Source organism: Melitaea cinxia, chromosome 26 (assembly GCF_905220565.1).
Source record: "Melitaea cinxia chromosome 26, ilMelCinx1.1, whole genome shotgun sequence".
NCBI lineage: Eukaryota > Metazoa > Arthropoda > Insecta > Lepidoptera > Nymphalidae > Melitaea > Melitaea cinxia.
Window position 1 is genome coordinate 2,471,895 of NC_059419.1, and position 15,607 is coordinate 2,487,501.

Genomic DNA, 15,607 nt, shown 5'->3' on the forward strand with positions numbered 1-15,607 from the left:
TGTGAATATTCATAATTTTGTTATAAATATATGGCGACGCAATTGTTACCATGTCCACCTTAAGAAAAACGTCCCATACCAACGGCCTTCATTACAAAATAAATACAGTCTCAACAACAAACAAGACTTAGATATTACTAACTAATAGATGTATGAACATATCTGTTCATTTCCGCATCAATTAGTTGTACGTCCAAATTGAACTAAAATTCTCAAAATATTTTAAACGTAAAAAAGCCCACAATATCATGTTACTCAGAAAAATTAGAATGAATCATATGTCATGGATTGTTTTGCTGATAGGACACGTTTTTGAGTTTTGTATAAATCTGTTTGTTGTAAAGAGGACTGATAATATTCAGTAGTATCGCTGGAAAGGCTGTTTCCTTTGATAAGTGCGGTGGCACATCCCGTCGAGTGCAAAGAAGATGAATGTAGAACTGACAAATATACAACTTTTATGCCTATCAATGTCAAGTCAAAAGTTTTTTAAAGAAATGTTTAACGCTATAAAAAATTATTATCTTAGAGCTTTATTTTGTTAATGAATCAAACAGTTTTTATTTTTGAAAATTATTTTAGTATGCTATACATTTTATCTTTATTTTTTAGGAAATACTTTGACAGTTAATTGTGATATCGTTTTCTTTAATTCCCTACAATATTATATTTCTGTTTTATTAAATTGCTTTATATTTTTTCATCTGAATATAAACTTAATAAAGTTTACTTATTTTTTTATTATGCACAGTAAATATAACTGTACACATATATATCATAAAAGGTACCTTAGTTTATAGTTCATAAAACAAACTTAAATCATGCTAAGATTCACTAAAACTTATTTTTAGCTTTACCAAGGTACAGACAAGCAGATAGATAAAATGGGAAAAAAATAGTTTTGGCTTCAGTATGAAGGGCCAGGGTCGTAGGCCTCTTTCCCCATATAGGAGAAGCATCAGAGCTTAATCCACCACGATGCTCCGTGTAACGATCGGTATCAGGTGTACATGATAAAAACCGGGACCGACGGCTTAACGTGCTCTCCAAGGCACGGTGGGGAGACCCACAAGGACGCCGCGTTGGCGCAACGGTTACAGCCGTGGATTGTACCTGTTGCGTTGGCGGTTACGGGTTCGATCCCCGCACATGACAAACATTTGTATTGGCTATACAGATATTTGCCGTGGTCTGGATGTTTGTGCAGTCCTTGTGGGTGCAGTATGAATGCCTCCCCAAATTTGTAGTTAAGTTGATAAATAAAACATGGAATTGTGAGATTTTTGCACCTATTGATTCAAAATATTAATGTATCGTGGCAAAAAGATATAAGTACAAAACTATCTCAAGATGAATGCAGTGTCACATCTGCGAGAAACATACTCTTTAGTAAAATGTAAAAAATTATATTTAGCATATTTTAAACAGTGTCCCAGTACATTGTTCTACTCCCAAATGTAGACATAGTGGGAGAGTAAACTATAAATATAAACAATATATATATTTAATATTATTATTATGTTAAAAATGTTCAGTCAGTGGGTTATTTTGTTGTTTATTTTTGGACCGCTTGATGCTGGTGAGTTAATATTATTTTATTTACTATTTAAATTTTAAGAAGTTTAATTACGTCATCGTCCATTCTTCGTTTTCTTCCTAGATCATTTCCTCATAATGGTGCTGTCAGTTTTTGAGAGGTGTGATCATCACTTGTAAAAAAATGGCATTTATAATTTTAAAAAAAATTTGGGCATTTATTATTTAAATATCTTTATTAATGTTATAATGATAATTATTGTATTATAACTCAACAAATATTGTAAATCATTACAATAGAGCGGCGTACTTAAATACCTTTATAAATGCAATGTATGCATTAAACTCATGATCCTAATTTTATACATAAAATGTATATACTTCGAACTAACGATAAAATATTCAATTATTTTATAACTATTCTTCACTTCGGAGTAAGTCCTTTGCTTTTTAATATTTTTAATCAATGAAACATTAAAGTAACTTGTAATCTGAATTATAATTTTTCTTTCATGTATAGATTAAGATTGTTTATTTATTATATATTAGATATGAACACAATAATATGTATCATTCATCGGTCTGATATTTCAATAAAGGTGTACCAGTCTTGGTCACTTTCTGAATTCACTCGGCATTTATCACCTACTGTATTATGTCCTAGTTATTTACTAAATAATCGTGTTTGTTCTCTAACAATAAATCACTTCAATATTAATTGACTAGCAATAAAGTGAGAATACCTTAACGACACATGACTACGCGCTGGCGCAGCGGCTACAAGTACTGGATGTTGCGCTGGCGGTTGCGGGTTCGATCCCCGCTTACGACAGACATTTATTTTGCTTGTGTATTGTGTGTTTCCGGACCCCCGACACAAGAGAAAATTCTACTGGGGCCGTTGATTGTGAAGCGTTTATTTATTTATTTGTCATTAACGTAGTCAGAGTAAATAAGTACGCATAATTAGGAGTAATGTAAAAAGCGATCGTTAAATCTCGTTCAAAAAACGGGACACATGACACACACTCCCTTTCGAAGTAATGCGAAAACTAATCTTCAAACTTAAACGGGACACATGACACACACCAGCTTTCGATTTTAAAAAAGATTCAACATAATCTGTGCACCCAGTAAAAGTTATGAAATTCCACGCATAAAAAAAATAAACTCGAATTGATAAACTCCTCCTTCTTTGAAGTCGCTCAAATATGTAATAAATGAACACTAAACAAATCACAAGTCGGTTAAATTAATGTGATAAATTATTATTTATTTATTTGTGTTTATTAGGAACGTATGCTACGTTCAGTTTTAATACACGTTGAAAATAAATTTAAGTAAACTCAGGTAGGGCACAGCAGGAAATTTCCTGCTCAAAAATGGACTGGCCCGACTGGGGTAGTACCTCGACCTTAGAAAAGATCACAGCTAAATAACTGATTAGGGGTAATTAAGGGTAGGGTCGACAACGCGCTTGCGATGTTTCTGGTGTTGAAGACGTCTAAAAACCTACGGTAATCGCTTACCATCTATATATAAAAGAAACGTTGGTGACATTCAACAGTTTAATATAAAACAACCAGTAATATAAATATGAAATAAATAAACATTATCAGCCGGATGCACGCTCTTGTAGCTTTGAACTCGTGTCGGACTTCCGTTGAGCAGTGTGGGTGGTACCTTTATGACCTCCATGTACATAATCAAACGACCATGTGGCTTCCTAGTACACGTCAAAATATTTTACAATTGTGTAAAAAATAAAGTAAATTTTATTTGTATACGATACGTAACATCAGATAAATACTGTATTAGATATATTTAATAATATAAAAAAAAATGGATTGTGTGCTTAAGACCGCACGGCAGAAACTTAAACAATAAGCCCCGAGTTCACCCGATCGACCCTTTCACCTTTCAGCAGCGAAGAGCAGCTGTCTGTATATTTTTACTCGGATACAATCGGAGTTCCCGAGTTCACCCGATCGAGCCTTTCACCTCAGAGCGTGACGGATCAGCATAACTTACTACCTACAAAAATATGTGTGTGCGGCGCCCAAAAAGAAGTTTTCACTTCATAATTGTGTTTGCGGGAAAACGAAGAAAAACTGACTTCAATTATATCCACAAGTAATACAACGTAGGTAGACAAAAAAATTGACAAGTAAATACGCATTATCAAAGATTACTCCAAAAGTTGTAATCAGATCTCGATGAAATTTAAATGTGACCATATGATAAACATCGGCTTTCGATTAAATTAAAAATCATCAAAATCGGTACGCCCAGTAAAAAGTTATGCGGATTTTCGAGAGTTTCTCTCTCGATTTCTCTGGGATTCCATCATAAGGTCCTGGTTTCCTTATCATGGTACCAAACTAGTGATATCTCCTTTCCAACAAAAAAAGAATTATCAAAATCGGTTCATAAATGACGGTGTTATCCCCGAACATATATATACGGTCGAATTGAGTAACCTCCTCCTTTTTTTGAAGTCGGTTAAAAATATGAATGTGAAATTGAAAAAGTTTAAAGAATAATCTTTGGGTATATGAGTAAGGGCCTATTTTTTGTTTTCATTTCACTCTACCTAACTGACGTTGTCCAGTATTATATAAATATTCAATTCTAAAAATAAAACTGAGAATTTGGATAGTTTTATTTCTGACTTCTATACCGAGATTTCCTATTTCAGAGAGAAAATTGCCTCAGTCCGTTACGTAACAGCTACTGTTCAGCATAATGAATCCTTTATGAATATCCGCAAAATGGACTGTTGGTCTCCTTTACTGTATAAGTTGATTAACTACAAATTTAAAAAGGTCCACCACGCTTCTAGTTAAATAGGACAAACATAGGCCAGGTTATCGTCAAAATTATTTTTGATATCTAAATATGTTTTTGAATATCAAGGTCTAATTTAACCAAACAAAACTCCTGGAAATATTAAAGTAAGGCCCTGGTAAAGTAACAATTATAAAGTTCCAACGTCTATAATAACTTAGTTATTATTGTTTGATTTTTGTATAATATAATTTAGTATGTTCGCCGACAATATTGTTTGTAGCTAATGATAGTCTGGCGGGAGCTTGTAGCATTGTCATCGATTGACGGAAACAGCACCTTCTTTAAGAGCATCTTCGGCGTGCGTTGGTAGTAGGGTTACCAGATGGCCGGGAAATCGTCCCGGAATCACGTGTCTTGTCCCGTGTCCAGGAATTATAATTTTCTAGCGATTGACAAAAAATATTATCTATTTTCGTATATTTTTTAACCGACCAAATTCGTGATCCTCGATTGTCCCGGAAATGACACGCTTGAATCTGGCAACCCTAGTTGGTAGGGATAAAGACGCTAGTCAGATTTAGCTTGTAGGTGTACCTTTGAACATGGAACTTATGCAGAAATTCAAACGTATGTTTGAATCGATACTGACACGCGTGTTTATACACTCAGCAACCAGTCATCACTAGGACAATAGCCCAAAGAGTGTTTAATAAACTATATTCCACTAAACGTACAACTTAAAAAAAATCCAAAGACGACACACAAATCCAACTATATACTTTATTGCACTCAAAAATTACACGTAGAAACATAAAATCTTAACTTTTCTCTGGAACGCTTTCCTAGAATAGATATTCTGGGAAAGCATTCAAGAGAAAAGTTAAGATGCTCTTTTTACATTTGAACTCAAATTAGTTACCTACTTATGAAGTTATGAACACACATATCATTATTATACTTTAAATCAGCTGATTTCTTGTACCTCAAGCCGTTTTTACTTATAGATACAATTTGTATTTTTTATATATATTTACAGAATTCGCGATTTATTATATATTAATTTTTGTCTTTCATTGTTTTTTTTTACGTACACCTACATATTTTTACTTTATTCTTTTGAATATTTTTTACTGTATAAGGTTCGAAACAACTATTTAAAGTGTATTGCATGCTGAGTTAGCCTTTAAGTGTGCTTAACGATGTACGAATGATAAAAACCACTGTATACTACGCTGGCTTCCTATAAAAATAAATAAATAAAATAACAATAAGATTTATGGCAAAGGCGGATTTATCTCTGAAAGAGATTTTTTCCAGTCAACCCATGGTCATGAGTAAGTGTTTCATATAGCGAGGCAAACAGTGCAAGAAGCATTTATTTAAGAAGAAGCAGAAAAAAAAACTAAAAAGAAGATAATAAATTTTTATATACCCATTTAAAAATTTCACCAGAATACAAATACACTTATACATAAACATATACATACTATAATATGTAAGTCTTTATTATCTTTCTATTATTTCAGACTTTTTAAGAAGTTCATGTGTATTACCGAGACTCGAACATGGTCATTTCAAAATACGACAAAGAGCAAGACTCATTCAATACACATGTGAGAAGAATTATACCCTGGTTGGGAATAAGTATGCTACGTGCAGGGATGGAGAATGGGATGTGCCGACGCCTGTTTGTATACGTAAGTAATAATTAATAATACAGGAGCTTTAAATAATAAATAAATAAATAAATATAAAAAAATATCTACACAATACACACACGGTCTTCTGTTCCTAAAGTAAGCAACTTAATGCTTGTGTTATAGGTAACAGCCGACTGGTGTAGCTACATTTTTTTTTTCGATAAGCATACTTATAAATAATACATAATTATATAAATATATAAATAAATATTTATATTACACCCAGACTCGGGATGGGAATCGAACCCACAATTATAATAATAAAATATTTTCCTAGAATCACACATTTTGTTGTATACATTTCATGTTGTATCGTACAAAAGCCATTGTGAGCTGTCCCTACATATGTACCTGTTAATGAACACATAATATGAATTTAAGCTGAAGCAACCTGAATTGAAATAGTCCTTATTTGAATAGTCTGTAAATGGTCTATTTCTGGGATCTAAATTAACAATAATCAATATATACCTCTCATATATGTTTGTAGCGTCGATAGAAAAAAAAATAACGTTGTTTGGTAATAGGTCTAAGGAAAGTAAGCAGGAGTTGGAGATGCAAAAGAAATAGAATAATCGCCAATTTTTATTTCTTTCAACTACTAATAAGACATTTGTTGTTTGTCAAAATATATATGGAAAGAAAACTAGGTTAGCACATATCGAAAAAATTCAAATTTTTTAGGTCCAGGATGTAAAGTACAAAGTATAGAAAATGGATTGTTGTTAAAAAATTTCGACGATGCCTGGCTTATATACTTCTGCCTGCCTGGTCATCAGATCGTGGGTTCACACGTCCTCTACTGCAATGGAAGAAGATGGAATGGAACAGTTCCCTCGTGTGTTGGTAAGATATTTCACACACGTCTAAACGCATGATACAGATTAATTTATTGTTACATAACACAGGTTAAGGTAACACGCTTAAGAAACATTCAAAAAAAGTTGAAGACATTACATACATTAAAGATATTAAAAATTTATAAACATTATTTTGACAATAATATGTGAATGGACCACATGAAGTTGCTTAGCTTAGTAATTCAGGATTAAATAGTAATAACGTAATTTAGTGCCCCTTGCTTTATTTTCTTTGAGGTAGGACACAGCAAGACATATCTTGCTTAAAATATGGAACAACCCTTCTGGGGAAGTACATAGACCTTACAGAAGATTAAATTTAAATATCACTACTATCAAGTGATGTGTTCCTGTGTGAGTAAGTTAGAGGACTGGAGAGGGTCGGGAATAAGGTCAGCGACGCGGTTGCGATGCTTCTGATGTAACAGGCGTCTTTAGGCTACGGGGACCGCATACCATCAGGCGGGCCAAAAGCTTGTTTGCCAACGTGGACGTATAAAAAATAAATTTCTGCAAAAATTACAATTGGTCGATTCATATGTGGCAAGAAATTTCTTCGGCTGTTTTAAAATAATTATTTACATCTTCCTTAGTTTTATTAATGTATAGTTTTCTGTTCAAATGTACAGATTCAACTACAGTGAGCGAATTAAGTTGTGACTTCGAAAGCCCCAGTATTTGTGGATGGACCCAAGATGAACTTCACGACTTCGATTGGAAGAGGTTAAATAAGAAGACGCCAAGCTCTTTCCTGATGACTGGACCATCGTATGATCATACGTATGGGAAAGGAGGGTCAGGTAATCATATAAATAATTCAATTGTTTTACTAAAATGACCCGAGTATAATTTGCTTTGGAAACTAAAATTTAGGTGTTTCAAAGTATACCAATCGCGACTGTTAAAAGATTTTCAAAACCAGCGTTAGTGTTTAGATTATTAACTGACATTTACTAATGATTTTTAACGTCGATGCTTTTTAAACTGACGGGTATTTTTTACAGACTAGCTATCCGCCCGCGGCTTCACACTCTTGGATTTTGGCTGTTACCTTTTCTCCCGTAAAAATATAATCTTTCTCACTCATTAATACGGTACCATTGTCCGAGTGAAAGAAAAAATTGGTTGATTAATTTTTAAGATGTATCCATTACAAACAAACAATACTATTTCTCTTTATAATATTAGTATTAAAGTGTGTGCACAAAGTGCTTGCTCAAATTGACACAATTTAGGACCAAAACGTATTCAAAGTATTTAATACTGTTTTCAGGTTACTATATGTACATTGAAAGCACATCGAGATTAGAAAATGATACAGCACGACTCATATCTCCAGTATACAGTGGCTCCCGCTCGAAAGATGGCTGCTTCTCTTTCTTCTACCACATGTATGGAAAGTAAGTTCGACCTTCACGTTTAAATAAATGTTCATGTTGAAATAAAGCCATTTTATTCATTTAAGGAGTCGTTCATAAATGGCGTGTGTTTTTTAGCAACTTTTTACCTCTCCTCCTTTGGTGATGTGTGGTAAGATTTTAGACTACCCATCCCAAAAATCACGTGTATTTACGTTGTGTGTGTTAGTATTGTGTGTCTTTTTATTTGTGCCAAGTAAATTGAAATTTTCAAAATATTGTATGTGCATATAAATGTAGGTATAATATGATTAAATTTTGGAAAATTAAGCATCGTTATACAAATTTTTGCTCAAACATCAAGGATGCATAATGTTTGTTGTTTTTTTTTTGTTTATAAGTCGCACATTGAACGAAAAATAAATACACGTGATATTTCTGTGGCCTAAGCTAACCCTTGTGATATTTCGTAATATTTTTCCGAACCCTGCTCCGCCCATTTCGAACCTTACGTGATTTATGAACGACCCCTATTATTTTACTCGTTATTACCTTTTACAAAAAACCGCAGTACCTGTACTGTACCTTGTGAATACCGTATTGCTTAACAAATTATTCTTGTTCTATTTAAGGAAAATAATCTAAAGTAATCGCTACATGAGATTTTTGTATCTTTAACATTTAAAAAATAGCATATCTTTAGAGCTTAGTAACTAAAATAAGGTTAAATAAAATACAACAATTTTTGCATCCACTTGCACGTACTCGAAATCGTAAACGTAACAGAATAATTCAATTCACTTCACTTAATTTGTTCTTTTAGCAATATTCATAGCTTTGCCAAAAAATAAACCAGTAAAATTCAGTATTACAACACATTTTCTGTTCTCCCAGTTCTAGTGGCGGCCTTCGAGTTTATCAGAAACCAGAAAATCTTGAACTCCAATCAATAATAGACAATAGTGCAGATGGAAAAAGATATATGCTGTTTGAAAAATGGGGTAACTTGGGAGATTTCTGGTTCAACAATGTCGTACCCCTCACGAAAATGGATACGAACTTTCAGGTTGGTACATATAAGCAAAAAATATATACATAAACCTTTATAAATTATTGAAAATAGCTTGATCTTGTATCTATATTGCAAAAAAAAAGTTGTAAAAGGAAAAATTGCTATTTTTCTAATCTTTGTTTTATAATTGAAAGATATATTTGTCATATTGACTTTATGTAAAGCCTCTTTCATCCAAACCTTTAGAGTAGTAGTACTAAAAAGTTTTTTTTTTTATTTTTTTACGGTACACCTACACACTATACTTTCTTGCACATGGTTGGTATATAAATGGTATATAATGCATTAGCGTTAAGCCCGCCTTTTGTACACACTTGTATTCTAATACAAAATACTCTAGTATTATTTTACTAGTATTTATTGTACAATAAAGAATTTAATTTTTTTTTTTTAAAGTCTAAAACATTTAACTCACTGCTTAGAATCCGCTGCCCATTATTGATCTACTTCGTTTTTGCGCAGTGAATCGAATTTTACTAATTTCAAATAAACGACACCAATCACACGAATGAGGTGTCCAAAGTTGCAAAGTTAACACGCTTGCAATGCTCCTGTTTTAGGGGACCATGGGCTACCATATCCACTTACCACCAGGATTGTAAGCTTGTTTCCGACCATAGTCGTATTAAAAACAATAATTCCTACAATTTAATTTATCTCGCTTTATGTACTTTATTGATAAAATGTATTAACAGATAATAATCGAAGGCATACGAGGTCCAAGCTTTATGAGCGACATCGCAATAGATGATGTAGCGATACTTCAAGGAGAGAACTGTACTAGCGCCATGATGGCTGCTTCGACCCCACCGTCTTTTAGAAGTAAGTTTTCAAAAGAAAAGGGCCAATATATTGACTGTAATTAATCTCTTTTCTCCCAAGTTATTGATGAAATGGATTTCTTATTTGGAATTAAGGGAAACATTCCTAATATATAAATGTATTAGACGTAATTTTAAGATTATCCGTAGAAAGGCTCTTGCCAATTAACATTTAAGCCATTTGGATGGATCCTGCGACTTCACTCACTATCCTTATTTAAAAAAGGACTTTTACTTACCATTTATGATTGTAATTTTTACACTTAATCGTGATATATATTATTTATAGCTTAAATTATTATACTACGACGACTAAGAAACATACACAGGTGATAAGTATATATGTAACTGAATGCTACACTAGCAGATATGGGTTTGTCCTGAACATAGGACAAATGTTTGCATAGTCTGTCTAGTTATTAGTCATAGTCAAGAGTTTTGTATTGTTTGAATTTCTGAACCCTTGATATAGGAGTCTCGTCCCTCAAGGGCCTGTTGAGTAAGAGGTGTTTATTTGTTAATTTTTTATTTATTATTTTTAGGTGATTCTTGTGTGAACCGATGCTCCCTGAACGACACCGTGCATTCAGTGGGCTGCGGTTGCACATTTGATTGCTTTCTGGAAGAGAACTGCTGTTTGGACTTCTTGGAAAACTGCGTATTCCAACGCAGTGAGTCTTTATTTTGGCATCGTACACATTAATAAAATTGAACAAGAAAGAGGTTTTAATATAAATGACTTAGTGAATAAATCGTGGTGTTCTTAAACTGTCGTTTAAATGTTTATTTCTTAATTGTAGTGTTCTTAAATCACTAAATTTACTAATACTAAACTTAGTTCAATTTGTGAGTAAGGTTCAGTTCGAACATATACTAAAATACTATTAGGCTATCTAGGCTTTTTAATATTTATATATGCTGTTTGACTCCTGCGGTTCGACCTAAGTGCGTTCCTTCAAATGATCACGTTCTACGAGAAAAAAATTCTCATCAATTTTTTTTAATACACAAATAAACTACCAAAAATCCTAGGCTTCAAACAATATCAAAGTCTAGGTTTTTTTTTCAATATAATTCATATAAGATAAAAGAAATAATTATGTTATTTTTTACATTCTTTATATTGAAAAGAAAGTGTTACGTAAATGCTACATACTAAGAGAGAATATTGTTTTCAATGTCATCCAAAGTTCGGAAGTATTTGTACGAATTGAGCAAGATACCAAATTCTGGCTTCAAGCCAAAGTGCTGAGTGCTCGCATAAGTTGGGCTTTAATCAATAAAATTATACGTACTTTTAAGAGAATGATTCTTTGGTAAATTTGTTAGCAAATATCCTAGTGCTGGTTAAAACTCACAATTGTACTATCAATAAAATTGTAATAATCCGAAATATTGTCAAAAAATTAGTAAACAATAAGTCACTAACATCACAAGCTAGGTTTTTTTTTTCGTAAGACTAATAAAAAGTAATCTAAAAATAAGCCGTATTACCAAAATCTAGATCGAGTTACATAGTAAGCTATGAGTATTTGTCTAAAATGAATATTATTAATAATCTTTAAGAGTTTCAATAATAATATACCTACCTATATGTATATTAAAGTATGAAATTTAACAATCATCTATCGATTAAGTAGTAAATAATGTAACATATTTAATTTATTGCACTTTCTATTGTATAGGTAGTAATAAATTCTTAGGTTATAACTATAAAACAGTCATTTTAACTTAATTAATGTTATAATTTTTTTCTGTTCACAGCGCGTTCAATATCTGACGATATGGTGTCAGATTCGACAGATGTAGCACCGCAAACTCAAAAACTAATTGCAGCCATAACAGAAACTACCTCAACTACAACTTCTACTACTACACCAACTACAACTTCTACTACTACATCAACAACTACTACAACACCTAAGCCTACGACTATTCGTAGGACTACTACCACGACAACACCTAAACCTACAACTGTTCGTACAACTACAACAACAACAACAACAACAACAACAACAACAACACCTAGACCACCGGTTACTACTACAACGAAAAAAGCGACAACTAAAAGAGTATATACAACTACACCTAAAACAACTACTCGAATAACAACATCAAAAGTAGCATTGAAAACTACCAGTACAGAAGTAGTACCTAAGCCAACTACTATCACAGCAATGTCTACAACAACAACGTCCACTTACAAACCTACAACAACAAGTTCAACTAAAACTACACCTAATTTTTCAAAGACAGTAGACAACGGAAAGCTCTCTTTCGTTGATAAAGAAAAAATGAAACAAACAATCGAAACAAGAAAATTAGATTATTTATCACAGAAAGGTAAGCTACAAAATACTTACATAATAATAAAGCAAAGAGAGCTTACAGTTAAAAATGTTCATTAAAAATGTTCTGTAATACAATAAAGGTATAATTAACGAGTAACACTTTTTTTGCAGATGAAAAACATAGTTCGAGTGCTTGGAAAGCAATATTAATAGTAATATGTATCATCGCCCTAGTCGGGACTGTGTCCTGGGCGACATACGCGCGATCGACGCGCGGGAGGATAGCGATCGCTAAGTTTTGCGGCCACGTTAGAGTGAACGACCCTGAAGTTCGATACCTTTCCACCGACGTTGATGATGATTGACTTTAACATTAAATAATTAAAATTAATATTGTATTATTGTCCCTTAACTTCAACACATATATAAATATTTATAGACTTCAAAGTGATATAACGTTTCTAGTTTCTACTAGTTCTAGTACGAGTACAGTGTTTAGACTTGCATACTTCTGAAAGAACTTAAGTGCTGCGAATAACAATTATAACAGAGACTTTGACTTTAAAAGCCTAAAAGGCCTCTTCTAAGGTAGTTTTGTCACAAAAATATATTACATAGTAAAAAGTTATAAAGATAATAAAACCGTAAAGGTAGAAAAGAGATGATATCTTACTCACCTAAACAATGCTGGTTGATCAATTACAAAGTACTTTCTACAAGAAGATTTTGGTAATCTTGGGATCGGGAATCAATATAGTAAATAAGACACATAATTAAATTCTTAACTACTCGTACTATAAGAACAAACAATATACATGACTGGGATGGTATTGTAAATTTCATTTAAGTATAACGATTAATTTAACCCAATACAATAAATTTTATTGCCTTTGGTGCAGTGCAGTATATTTCCGTAATATTACATTAAGATTGTTTTCTTTGGGTGAACCCAATCATACCTGGTATTTGGTACAAAAACAAACCGTGATCAAGCAGTAAACGTGGAAAACAGAATTTAGTCGAACTTGACTTGTGATATTAACAATGCTTTACAAAGGTGTTTATTATGTTAGAGAAACCATAGGCAGAAAATTTGAGAATTTATTAACACATATAGATAGTTAAAAATAACAAAACTTCATTCCTCTCTACGAGTTGATGGTATGTGCAACTCTACTTATGTCCTTACTGTACTTAAATTAAATTATATAAACAGCTGTATTAGTCTAGGAAATAGAATTAACACTTTGAAGAATTGTAGTGACATTAAATTCGATTTGTGTAGTAAGAACGGCTAATCGCTTAAAAAGCTGTTAATAAAATTATGTATTAATTCATATAATTTGGAAAGAAAAAATTCTCATAATCAATTTAGAAAATATTATACTCAAATAAATAAAGTTTTGGTTTCATAAATTATTGTTAAGATATTTCATTTTATTTTCAATATGGCAACACAGTTTCAGAACTGGTAACCGTAGCCGGAAACGCGGGCTAATACAAAACAGTGACCTCGTTTCTAAACATTACCCCGTTTTTACAATGTCACCGGGTATGGGGGCGCTGCGTCGCCCTATCTTCCACTGGATATAGCAGTGCGTTGAAAAAAATAGCATGCTCCAGTCATAAAAACCATATTTATATTTTACCAAGGTTTTTATATACTACATTTTTTTTAATACTACTAGGGTAGCAAATAAGCGTAAGTCCGCAAGATATAAATATTAAATAAGTGGCTATCGTTGCCTATGGACACTTGTAACATCAGGAGTATTCAATGTACATATATTGCCGACCCTGCTTCCTTCCTCTAGAAATCTGACTAACTTACGATGGGAAAACAACATGACTCAGGAACGACTTTAGCTGGCATGATTCATACGGTTTATACAACTCGGTCGGCAAACATTGCCACGGCGTACTGCTCACCTGATGACCAGAAGATAGACGACCGCCTGCTAGGCCAGAAGCATCGGAAAAGCGCTTGCCGACTCCCAACCCTCCTGGGAATGCTCTGGATACTTTACAGTGCTGACAATGGAGGTCAACACTGCATTAGAGTAACATTGTGTAGCAACATCTATCACGCATCATACGAACTGACGTATCCTACATAACGATATTAAAGTTATCAGAGTGCTTGAACAATATATACAAGAACCCAACAACAACCATGGGGGGGGCAGTGCCAGACACAACATGCGTCAGGTCAGATCCTCCCTTTGCGATGGCGGATAAGGAACGTTACACCCTATTCCATCACACCCCCAAAAGTGTAATCTTTTGTAAGGTTGAGGTACTTCTCCAGCCGCAGTTTACTGCGCCAAATTTTGAGCAAAATATTTTCTACTATGTCGTACTTTAATTAAGGGTGAAGTAATATCTTTATATCAACATATCCTTGTGGGTCTCCCCACCGTGCCTCGGAGAGCACGTTAAGCCGTCGGTCCCGGTTGTTATCATGTACACCTGATAGCGATCGTTACTCATAGTAGGGAATATATCCGCCAACCCGCATTGGAGCAGCGTGGTGGATTAAGCTCTGATCCTTCTTTTACATGAGGAAAGAGGCCTATGCCCAGTAGTGGGATATTACAGGCTGAAGCGCGTTTCATATCAACAAATCAATTCTACCGATTTTGTCAAAGCAACCTGCTTAGCAAATCTATTGAGGTAGGCCATAGCAGGGTATATCTTGCTAAAATTTTAAGCGACCTGACTGAGGAAGTAACTAGCTTACATTTTGATTTTTGCTAGGCGAATAACGCCGTAAACTAATGCCGTTTGTAACACAAGGAGCATAGTAAGCGTATTGTCAATCTCTAACAGTGTCCAAAAGCTCTGATTATCCTTCTCACCACAGAAACAAACAACTACACACACACTTCAGCCTATCGCAGTCCACAGCTGGACTTAGGCCTCCACAAGTTCACGCCAAAAATGGCGTGAACTCATGTGTTAACCACATCAGAGTAGTAGTAGTTATTTGACTGAGACCTTATAAAAGGCTTCTCTAGATTTTGTGCAAGATATTTCCTGATGTGCTAGAACACCATCATGCTATTACAGCGAAAATATGAAACCAATATGAGTAATATACTACCTACAACGATTGTAATACTAAGATAAAATTTTAGATTTCCAGATGTTTTGAAAAAATTTAAAATCATCGCGTAGCA

At 33.5% G+C, this 15,607-nt stretch overlaps 1 protein-coding gene across 1 annotated transcript; it reads left to right on the top strand.

The window, feature by feature from the left end:
• Positions 1 to 1,527: 1,527 nt before the first annotated feature.
• LOC123666402 (cell wall protein AWA1-like) lies at positions 1,528 to 12,819 on the top strand. Its single transcript, XM_045600495.1, has 10 exons — positions 1,528 to 1,579; positions 5,853 to 6,023; positions 6,711 to 6,872; positions 7,516 to 7,686; positions 8,160 to 8,286; positions 9,139 to 9,310; positions 10,012 to 10,138; positions 10,680 to 10,808; positions 11,902 to 12,480; positions 12,600 to 12,819. The coding sequence occupies exons 1-10, from the start codon at positions 1,528 to 1,530 to the stop codon at positions 12,791 to 12,793; spliced, it is 1,884 nt and encodes a 627-aa protein (XP_045456451.1). The 3' UTR covers positions 12,794 to 12,819.
• Positions 12,820 to 15,607: the final 2,788 nt, after the last annotated feature.

Coding starts and splice junctions, on each gene's coding strand:
- LOC123666402 (XM_045600495.1), top strand. CDS start 1,528: ATGTTCAGTCAGTGGGTTATTTTGTTGTTTATTTTTGGACCGCTTGAT. Junction 6,873..7,515: donor AACAGTTCCCTCGTGTGTTG/GTAAGATATTTC, acceptor TCAAATGTACAG/ATTCAACTACAGTGAGCGAA. Junction 12,481..12,599: donor AGATTATTTATCACAGAAAG/GTAAGCTACAAA, acceptor CTTTTTTTGCAG/ATGAAAAACATAGTTCGAGT.